At 34.2% G+C, this 10294-nt stretch overlaps 1 protein-coding gene across 1 annotated transcript; it reads left to right on the forward strand.

Annotated features, from left to right (window-relative positions):
* Positions 1-2267: 2267 nt before the first annotated feature.
* On the forward strand, positions 2268-9307 carry LOC102588362 (ribosome-recycling factor, chloroplastic). Its single transcript, XM_006349619.2, has 11 exons — positions 2268-2457; positions 2552-2666; positions 3072-3141; positions 3219-3314; positions 4261-4358; positions 4750-4861; positions 6656-6697; positions 7689-7745; positions 7820-7870; positions 8160-8216; positions 8944-9307. The coding sequence occupies exons 1-11, from the start codon at positions 2370-2372 to the stop codon at positions 8959-8961; spliced, it is 804 nt and encodes a 267-aa protein (XP_006349681.1). The 5' UTR covers positions 2268-2369; the 3' UTR covers positions 8962-9307.
* Positions 9308-10294: the final 987 nt, after the last annotated feature.

Raw genomic sequence — 10294 nt, forward strand, 5'->3', positions numbered from 1 at the left:
ATCAGGGGGAGAAAAATACGCGTTGTACTCTTTTCCTTAACCATGGTTTTATCCCAATTGGGTTTTCCTGCTAAGGTTTTTAACGAGGCAACATTCAAAGCGTATTAAAAGATATGTGTACTCTTTTTCCTTCACTAGGATTTTTTCCCACAGGGTTTTTTCCTAGTAAGGTTTTAACGAGGCATATTATCTATGGACATCCAAGGGGGAGTGTTATAAAACATTATAGTGTGGATGTCCACTACACCAAGAAGTTACTCTCACCCATTATCTCTATTACTTTCCTCCATTATGAAGATAACCATAACCTCCAACTTTATAACATTATTATTCTTGTAACCTTTCACTTCCATAACCTCCTCCATTATATTCATGTTAATGTCATGTTTATGACTAACCTTTTGTATGCCTCTATGTTACACTATAAATAGAGGCTTAAGGGTTCATATTGTATAAACTTGATTATTTGGAAGAATAAGAAAACTATCATCTCTTGTCTTCCTATTTCTATTATCATCTTCAATATTTCTTGTCTTGTTTTGCTTTAGTTTTACAACATGTATAAGCAATTTTAGCTAAAAGTTTACACAACCACTACAAAAATATCATGAGACATACACAACCCTTTTTTTTTTAAAAAAAAGAAACATGTGTGGAAGAAGAAAAAGTCTCCTTACATAATGATTACTAAATAATTTTTCTCCTAATTGAAATTTGGAAGAAAAAAAAGGGCTTCCTTTTCCTAATTTTATTCGTTCACATACATACGAATTAAGTAGAATTTTCACAATTTCCTAATTTGACATTGTTTATGCAAAACAGATTTTTTCTGTCGTAACTTTTTTTTTTTTCGTTTTTGACTTCGTACTTCAACTAGGACGGTGAAAACCTAATGCTCTAAAAATTAAGCCCTTCAAACCTCTTATACATTATAATAATTCAAATTTCCTTTCAATAATATTCTGAACAAAAACAAATTAACATCTCTTATTCAAATATATTTTTATCATCATGGTCTTCTTCAACAAAGTTCTTAACTCTAAAGAATTGCGATGGTAAGGAATTTGTACTCGACAAGGCGATAGCCGTGAGGTCACAAACTATCAAGAATATGATTGAAGACGATTGTGTTTCAAACGTCACTCCCCTACCTAATGTCGATAGCCAAACAATGACCAAAGTGATTGAATACTGGAAGAAACATTCAGAGGAAGACGTCTCCAAAGACATGCTGATGAAGTTTGACAAGGCCTTTGTGAAGGTGCACCACTTGATTTTGCATGCTCTTATCTTAGCTACTAATTTTCTTAACGATAAGGAGTTATTGGATATGATGTGTCAAGAAGTTGCCGATAGGATTAAAGGGAAAACACCAGAAGAAATATGTAAATAATTTGATATCAAGAATGATTTTACTCCAGAGGAGGAAGAGGAGATCCGTAAAGAGAATGTTTGGGCTTTTGAATGATTTTATAACATTACTGTTATTTTTCGTTCTTTTTGTTTTATTTTAGAATTAAAACGGTCTAGTTAGTTATATCTTATTTTATTTTATTTAGTTCTATATTTTGTTGTTCATTATTTTTATAGAATTGCTCTTTGATTTTGATTGATTTATAAATTATGTTGAAAAGAAATTAAAGCTATTTAAACAAACAACTTAGTGACTGAAAATAGAGTCTAACTATTGAACTTATAAGCAAACAAATTATTGATTATGCTAGAAAAATCAATAAAATATCTATTAACTAAAATTTTACCTAACCATTAAATTAATAGCTCTTACTCTCTCACTGTTACAAGAAAATTAAATTGAATATTGATTCAAAATTCGAATTGCAAAAAAATGTTTTTTGATGGAAATATTTTAAAAGATTATTAAGAAATAAATATTGAGATACACAATTTTTTTTAAAGATAATTAAGAAATAAATACTGAGATAATCAAACAAGATAGAAATAATCTATCTCAATCCCAATTATAAAATAAAATAATATTATAAACCACATATATGTATACTTTTCTATGTTGGCTTTATTTTGGACACCCTTCACGAATTTTTTGCCTACGCCACTGCTTCCAAACATGACAATCAAAAGACACCAAAAATTTATCCCAAGATTACTTTTTATCCCTAAATTATTTATTTTTATCCCTCACATCAATCGACATCTGAAAACCTAACTATAGCTTACGTATAGTAATTATTTCGAAATATTTGCCTAACTACTTAATTTTCCTATTAAAAAAATGAAAGAAGAAAAAGAATAACAAAATGGAAACTTCTTATCCAAAATTTCAGGCTGAAGTCTAAAAAAAAATAGAAGAAAGAGCTTTTCTCTTTGCAAAATTCACTGTCCCTTCAACAATGACGATAGTCTTGTCGCCTGCAACTCCAGTACGTTTGCTATGCCAACAGCAACTCACCCGCAAACCTGTTCTCTTTTGCTTTCAAGGTATCTCTCTTTCTTCTCTCTATTTGGTAGTCTTTTGAGTTTCTGAGTTTTGAAAGGTGTCCGTCTCTGTGGCATTTCAACAAACATCTTGCAGATAAATTTCCTACTTCTGGTAATGTGGTATGTTGGTCGGCGTCTGCGAATTACTCGAGCTTATGGGTTGGAGCAAGGAGATTGCAGCCTCTTGTTAAACCATCTTGGGGAAAGAGGTAAGCTAATTATGTATTCTTGTGCTGTTTGCTCATTCTTTTTGTATGTCAGTAGAAAATGTTTACCCATGTAGGAATGAAACATCTAGATTGACTCGAATGGATATTGAAGAGTTATAGTCGACCCCAAATAGTTTGGTATTTTAAATTGGGGTTAGGGGAAGGGAAAATGGGGATGGGATTAGTAGGTGAGGAATCGAATCTTCACCAATAAAATGAAAGTTCAGGCAGCCAACCAACTGACCTACTAAGATTTCTCAAATAGTTTGGTATTGAGGTGTAGCAGTAGTAGATAGATGTTGTTTGTCTTGGTGGTGCTTGCATTGATTTTCATTGTTGATCTCCATATGCGTAACTTGTGTTGATTTCATTATTTACTTATGGTAACTTGGGTTGATTATTCAGAAGTGGAATTGTGAGGTGTGCAACAATTGAAGAAATAGAAGCTGAAAAATCTTCGATTGAGAAAGATGTGGTGAGTATAGTGAAATTCATTTTCATTATCAAAAGCTATGTTAACTCTTTGTTTACAGACCTTTTATTTTACTGTAGAAAGAAAGGATGGAAAAGACAGTTGAAACTGTAAGGTCAAATTTCAACTCTATAAGGACAGGAAGAGCTAGCCCAGCAATGCTAGATAAAATTGAGGTAAGACATTCTGTGGGATCCCCCTTCCCTCCTCTCTCTCCCTCCCCCACTTACACTTGTGGTTAACATGACTATTTTCTTTATAACCATCACAACTGATACAGTAGAACATACTGAGCGACTTGCAAAGCCATTTAAATGGTACCAACAAATTTGTAATTTATAAGTGAATTGAGAGTCCTGTTAGTCATAGGTGCCATGTTGTGTTAAAGCAAAAAGTCTCACATTGGTAGTTAATGAGATAGGTGGACTCCTTATAAGGCTTGGACAATCTTCCTCCCTTTGAGCTAGTTTTTGGGGTGTGAGTTAGGCCTAAGACCTAATTTAACATGGTATCAGAGTAGGGCCCATCTCACCCAATGTTGGGGCCCCAAAAAAAAAATCAAAAAATTGCCCAAAATTTCCCACGCACCAGATGCTAAGCACCAGGCGTGAGGTGGGTCAAAAAATTACCCAAAATTGCCCACGCACCAGATGCTAAGCACTGGGCGTGAGGTTGGGGTGTTAAAGCAAAAAGTCCCACATTGGTGGTTAATGAGATGGGTGGACTCCTTATAAGGCTTGAGCAATCCTCCTCCCTTTGAGCTAGCTTTTGGGGTGTGAGTTAGGCCTGAGACCTAATTTAACTGATATGTTTTCCTCTCCAATTCTCTTCTGGTCTTATCAGAAATAAAGTCAATTGTACCACATACCTGCTGCTCTTGCATTATCACTTCTGAATGATATATGTGTTTTTGCTTGAAGGCTTATGTGTCTTTTCATTACTTTCACTTCAAGCCCCTAGCATTTCCTTATTATTTCTCATGCATTATTCATACTAATTATCTGGGTGTGGAGATGTGGTGTCTGAGACATGGTGGTAAAACATAATTTCTTTGTTTCATTTCTATATTCAATATATCTAAGTCCAGCTTTTCTTTTTTTCATTTTGTATTGCTCATACAAGGTTGATTATTATGGCACTCCAGTCAGCTTGAAAAGCATAGCACAAATTAGCACCCCTGATGCAAGTTCTATCTTGGTGCAGCCATATGACAAATCCAGGTTGAACTTCTGAAACATTTGAAAAAAAGAAAGAAAATCAGGTCGGGCTGATACTGTGAATGTCTTGACCATTATCTCACGCTTTCTTGATATCATCAATACTACTTGTAAATTCTTAGATTCATTTGAAGTAGGGTCGCAAAAGAGTGAGTTCTGGAATTCAGATGCATCAGAACAATAGGACGTCTACTTCAGCAGACTCATTGGCCCTTATGTACTGCTTTCTTTGTATAATTGCCATGATAACAAGTCATAGAATTTGTCGTCAATTTTAGGCCTTAGGCTAATAAAATTATCCTTGTGAGGAATTCCTTAGAACCATTTTGTAGCAACTTTGCATATGTTTGCACTTTGCACTGCACTAAGCATTAGTCTTTGTCTTAATTTTCAGTTTAAAGGCTATAGAGAAGGCTATTGTCAGCTCTGATGTTGGTATGACGCCAAATAATGATGGAGAAGTAATACGATTGGCTGTACCCCAGTTGACATCAGACAGGAGGAAGGTATTAAGTGTTCCAGTGCTTAGTCAAGTTTGTTTCTTCTAGATGCCAGCTTTCAGCTTGAATGTTAATCTTTGTTTCTTTTAAGCAAGCATGAATGTCTTGTTCATCTCACTGTGGTCATTTAGCCACTCATGCTATGGGTTGGATTGATAATATCTTTGTTTTATTTACCTGGTTTCCGGATAGCCATGCTTTCTCATCTTCTTTGTCCTGTATCTTGGAAAATATTTGGCTATTGTTCCTGAAAATTTGATCACTAATTAATGTTGTCATTTCTGTAGTCAAGAACTACAGACTAGGTACTCGCTTTTCAGTTGCATCTGTTTTGTGTTAATATCTTGTATCTTTGTCATTAATATTCAGTAAGTTTGTCTTCCTCTTTTAAGGATTTAGACCTAATAGGATATCATAAACATTTCAGGTTGTGAGGTAGGTGATTTAACCTTTCCAAAGTTTTACTGTATTGTCCCTACATGGTACACTATGTAGGTTGTGAAGGATTTAAGCTAAATACCCATGTCTTTCGCTCCTTACTTTTCTGCCCTAGATCACCCCCTTAATAGAGCAACACAAAATTTGAAATATAAGCAGCTTTTGCCTTATAGTAACTTCCCTGTCACTGTGTTTTCTAGCCTTTATGCCAACGTACTCTTTTGAAGTAACCTTCTTCATACTAGAATATAGATATTTTATGGGGCTATATAACGTTATGAGCTTCTAGATACGGTAGTATATTGATTGACTGGTGCATAGCAAAAGAATTGTATAATACCATTCATAATCTGTTAAAAACACAATGTTTCTGGTGTTTCTCTATGGGAGCTTGTAGGGAAAACCTGGTTTTACTGCTCACTCCTACAACAACAACATACCTAGTGTAGTCCCATAGGTGGGGTATGGGGAGGGTAGAGTGTATGCAAACCTTACCCCTACCTCGTGGAGGTAGAGAGACTGTTTTCGAAAAACCTTCGGATCAAGTAACGCATATCAAAGTAGTTTGAAAAAGAAAATACAGATGTAAAGAGTGATGCCTAAACTAATTCATACCTCTTTTGTTGTTTTTATGTTTATTTCATGTGTTTTTATAGTAACCAATGATCTTAAGTTCATATATGGCTGTAATATTTCATTGCTTTGGCAACTAAAGCCCATTTAATTTGAAGGACAATATACTTTCATGTTTGAATTGATACTGGAATCAAGCTTTCATTGCTTACATCTCTCATTTAAAGTTGATGCTATCATTTCTCATGACAATACGTTATTGGTTCACCAATGTGAAGTTCTTCTGGTGTATCTGACATCATCTAGTCTTCCTGACTTCTCTATATTGCTCAGACGAAATTAGGGGCACTGCCTACACTATTCAGTTCTCCTAAATGACTAGACATATAGGTTTAATAACTGGTTGAGTGACCTAGTTTTTATTAGAGGACTGACAAACTCGAATTATTTCTTATCTCAACTACACGCGAAATTTTCCTATTCAAGCTGTGTGACAGGTGCACACTCCCAAAAATAATCTTTGCTTCCAAATTGATGGGCATCCATTCTGTTAATTGATTCAGAACATTTGTCCTTTTTTATTATGAAGTATTTCGAAAGTTATGGCTTACAATAGCATGCTTTTATGAAAAATAGACTTGCAGCTTTTGATCTAGTTCTACTTAAGTCCACTTAATAGGTTTTCCCCAAAGTTTATGAGTTGGTAAATTTGCGAATAATTCAGTATATTCAATTTCTGACACTGAGTATATTTTAGTTTTCACTTTTATTTCTCTTCTTTTTATCCAGGAGTTATCCAAAATTGTTTCTAAACAGGCCGAGGAAGGAAAGGTAAGTTTTATCTGTTCTAAAAGCTTGTTCTAACTCCTTTTCTATGTTATTTTCTGCTTTCCAAAAGAAAAAAAAATCTTTATTCTTAATCTAGTGGGATCTACTATTAGAAATAGCTCCTATTTGTCCTTTGGAGCACCTGAGGTTTCAGATTTACAATTGGCCATGACTGTGGTATATTTATACCTGTACTCGGTGCTTGTAGAGGTACCCTCTCCAGGGTCCTTATTGTATTAAGCTTTACTTGGTGTTATGAACAACGGGGTAGTTCAATCATCCAACAAAAAGATACTAAATGACACATTTAGAACTGGGATTGTGAGGAAGAGAATTTCTTACATTTTGTTATCAATTTTTCATTTCTTTTTGTTGCAAATATGCCTCTTTTATGTCTAGTTTGCTTTGTATAGAGTGTTAAAATTCTGACATGATTGACTGAATTATCATTGCAGCCAGTATATGATGTTGAACTAACTTTTCATACTCTTTCTCTTTCCCTCCCAATAGTGACACACTTATTGTTGAAATTAAAAAAAGCTTTTCTGTCCACGAAATACCTAAACATTTCAACTAATGTTTCACTTTTAAGAATGTTTAGATTATACTGCTGCTATTCTATCCGCTGGGCGTTGGTTTAATGGTAAGAGCACAAAGTGTGATGTGTGGGTTAAGCGCATGTCACGAGTTCAAACCCTGCCGTAAACAAAAGCCTAACATTTAAGTGGAGAACGGTAGAAGGGGCAGGCCCAATAACCACTGAATTTAGTACAGTTCGTCATTTTCCCTCTGGTATTTCTATGTAATGAAAAAAACCAGCGCTGATATTCTGAATGGAAAAACCTTTTGTCTTCTGATATTCAAAGTCAGATAGCTTGCCCTCTTACTTTGAATCTATCTGTTGGTTAGGGATGGAGTAGTTGATTGTGCTTATATTGCCTATTGATCATGTCCGTTGGACTATTACTATCTCTTTCTCATAAAATATTTGCAGGTAGCTATAAGGAATATAAGAAGAGATGCCTTAAAAGCTTATGAAAAACTTGAGAAGGTTTGAGCTCTAGGCAATTTTTGGCCCATATCTTTCGGATGCTAGATATTGAGGAAGCTTTACTTTTTTTTCAGGAGAAAAAGCTTTCTGAAGACAATGTGAAGGACCTATCTAGTGATTTACAGGTAACTAACAAAGTTTGATGTTCATGGCACAAGAGTTCCAAAACAGAAAGTGATTATCCATATCTGTTTAAACAATTGTCTCATAAATTGTACGCTTTAACTGTTAAATACTTCATTTGGATTCTACTGGAAGAAGAAATAAAATTGTTTTCAGATTTTCTCGTAATACCAACTTTTGCTCTAATTTCTCAAACCTGCAGTAGAAAATAGCTCAAATTACTACTAATAATCATCATTATAGTGCAATCTGAAGTCTTCTACTTGTGTCATTCTTCCTTTTTCTACACAGAAAGTGACAGATGAATACATGAAGAAGATTGATACTGTCTTCAAGCAGAAGGAGAAGGTATGTTAATCAAGAATATCATGTGGTTTGAGATAAAATGTCGTGTATGCAAAAATTTATGGGTAGACTCTAAATCCCTGGTAACTGTTTTCTAATAAGTTATAAACAAGCAGAAACTGAGTATCAGCAGTTAAGTTCTGATTTGGGCAATAAAGAAATATTTCCTTACCCTTCTCTTCACCACACCATGTTTCTCTGCACCTTTGTGCTTTGTTAGGCCTTTCTAGATACCTTGTGTGTTTCCTAATGTGCATTGACTAGGCTCTGCATAACTGGAATGGGAGTCTAGCATCATCTTGTGTCTGTTACAGGCAGTCCGTTAATGGAAACGGAATCATTGATTTCAAGCATGCACACCCCAAAAAGAGTTTTTACTCTTTTTTTTCCCAATTCAAACTCTCTAGTCTTGTGTTGTCTGGCAATCTTCTATTTGCTGACCAAATAAATAGGAACATTTGTCATCCTCCGAAAAAAGGCTTCTACTGGAAAATGGAGTATTATAATGCAGCTGCTTCTCCCTTCCATTTTCCTTGTTCCATGTTAATCTTATCCAATTGATAATATGATGGTAGTCTGCTTTCTTTTCCAATATTTCCCTCTTCCATTGCGAGGTTTGGTTGTTTCCTCGTTTACCATGCTTCACCTTTTGACTCACTTCTGCTTCCTTTTTATTTACACAATGAAGGTTAGTAAGATTTTATTGAAACATGTTTACGTTTGATCTCAGGAACTGCTGAAAGTTTGACAACAGTTCTGTTCAATGTGTATATGGAGTTTGTGCAGTAATGAAGCTTTCCTTGGAAGGTTCATCTGGTGCAATAGGCTTGTCACATGCCTTTGTAAAAAAACTACCTTGAATTTTTCATTGTAAAGATCACTCAGGAACTGGAATGGTCCCTGTTAATTTTGTTAGGAATTTCTGTTTTACTGGAAATTACTCCCAAAAGAAGTTAAATCTGCCTGTGGCAACATGATTAAAGCTGCTGGATTATGTAACTACAGGATCCGGAATGAAATCTACTTGCTGATGGTAGAATATCTACTCTCCCTGCTCTTCTTCCTCTTAATACAAGTCTTTCAAAGACCTTTTAGTTTTCTGTCTGCTTATTCATTTAATACATTGGTTGTGTAAATATAATGAGTTTTTGGAAAATTTTAAAGTGGTGTTACAATTTTGGGCATTGTAGTTGTATAAAGATTGAGGAGGTTAAAGATGTTATTTGTAGGATGCACATGTCAAGTTCGATAAGATTTCAATGAAATTTTGGAATACAGGAAGGGTAGTACAGAGTGACGGTACTATTTGATGTCATTTTTAAGATGGTGATATTCAAAGTTATACCCACTCTAGTGATATCAAATTGTTAAGCCACACTATAAAAATTGATAGAGGATAATGGAGATGAGGGTGTGAAAGGGCATGTTCAAACTCATATTTTGTTGTAATTATATTATCAAGTGAATTCAACAATTCTATCTTTTTTTAAACTTTCTGAAAGTGGTTTGTTTTAATCTTTATAATTTGCAATTTCCAAATTCATGTTTCATCAATTTTATTCTCTATAATAGTAGTCAAAATATTATAAATTTGTAGTATAATTTTTTCAATCTCTATGGAATGATATCATAAATTATATTATAAACAAAGTAGCATAAAAATCCTATAAACACTAACCTCCTCGAAGGGGTTTATATGAGTTTCGAGGAGTAAAAGATACTCATTATTTCGATAACTAACAGTAAAATTTGGTACATTCACTATCCTCTGTGTGTCACTAGTATTTGATGCAGGTTAACCCAAAAAAAAAAAAGTATTTAATGCAAAAGTGGGGGATTATCTCTATAAATCAAAACAAGGTTTAGACATATGGATGTATTAAGAGATAGCACATTGTTGTCAAAATCTAGTCAGATTCAGCTCAACAAAAACGACACAAATTAAGAATATGAAATCGTGTCAGATTTATATTTCGATATATCTTAAATCTGGTGCAATATCGAAAGATTACCTCACATGAATACTATGACTGATAAGCGACCATGATAAATCTCACCCTGTAACCGATTTTGAAAAAAAA

The sequence above is a fragment of the Solanum tuberosum genome, unplaced genomic scaffold (genome assembly GCF_000226075.1).
Source record: "Solanum tuberosum cultivar DM 1-3 516 R44 unplaced genomic scaffold, SolTub_3.0 scf00110, whole genome shotgun sequence".
NCBI lineage: Eukaryota > Viridiplantae > Streptophyta > Magnoliopsida > Solanales > Solanaceae > Solanum > Solanum tuberosum.

Excerpts from the sequence above, each read along its gene's own strand:
- LOC102588362 (XM_006349619.2), top strand. The coding sequence starts at position 2,370 with ATGACGATAGTCTTGTCGCCTGCAACTCCAGTACGTTTGCTATGCCAA. Across the intron at positions 3,315-4,260 it reads CAATGCTAGATAAAATTGAG|GTTGATTATTATGGCACTCC; the intron begins GTAAGACATTCT and ends TGCTCATACAAG. Across the intron at positions 7,871-8,159 it reads ACCTATCTAGTGATTTACAG|AAAGTGACAGATGAATACAT; the intron begins GTAACTAACAAA and ends TTTTCTACACAG.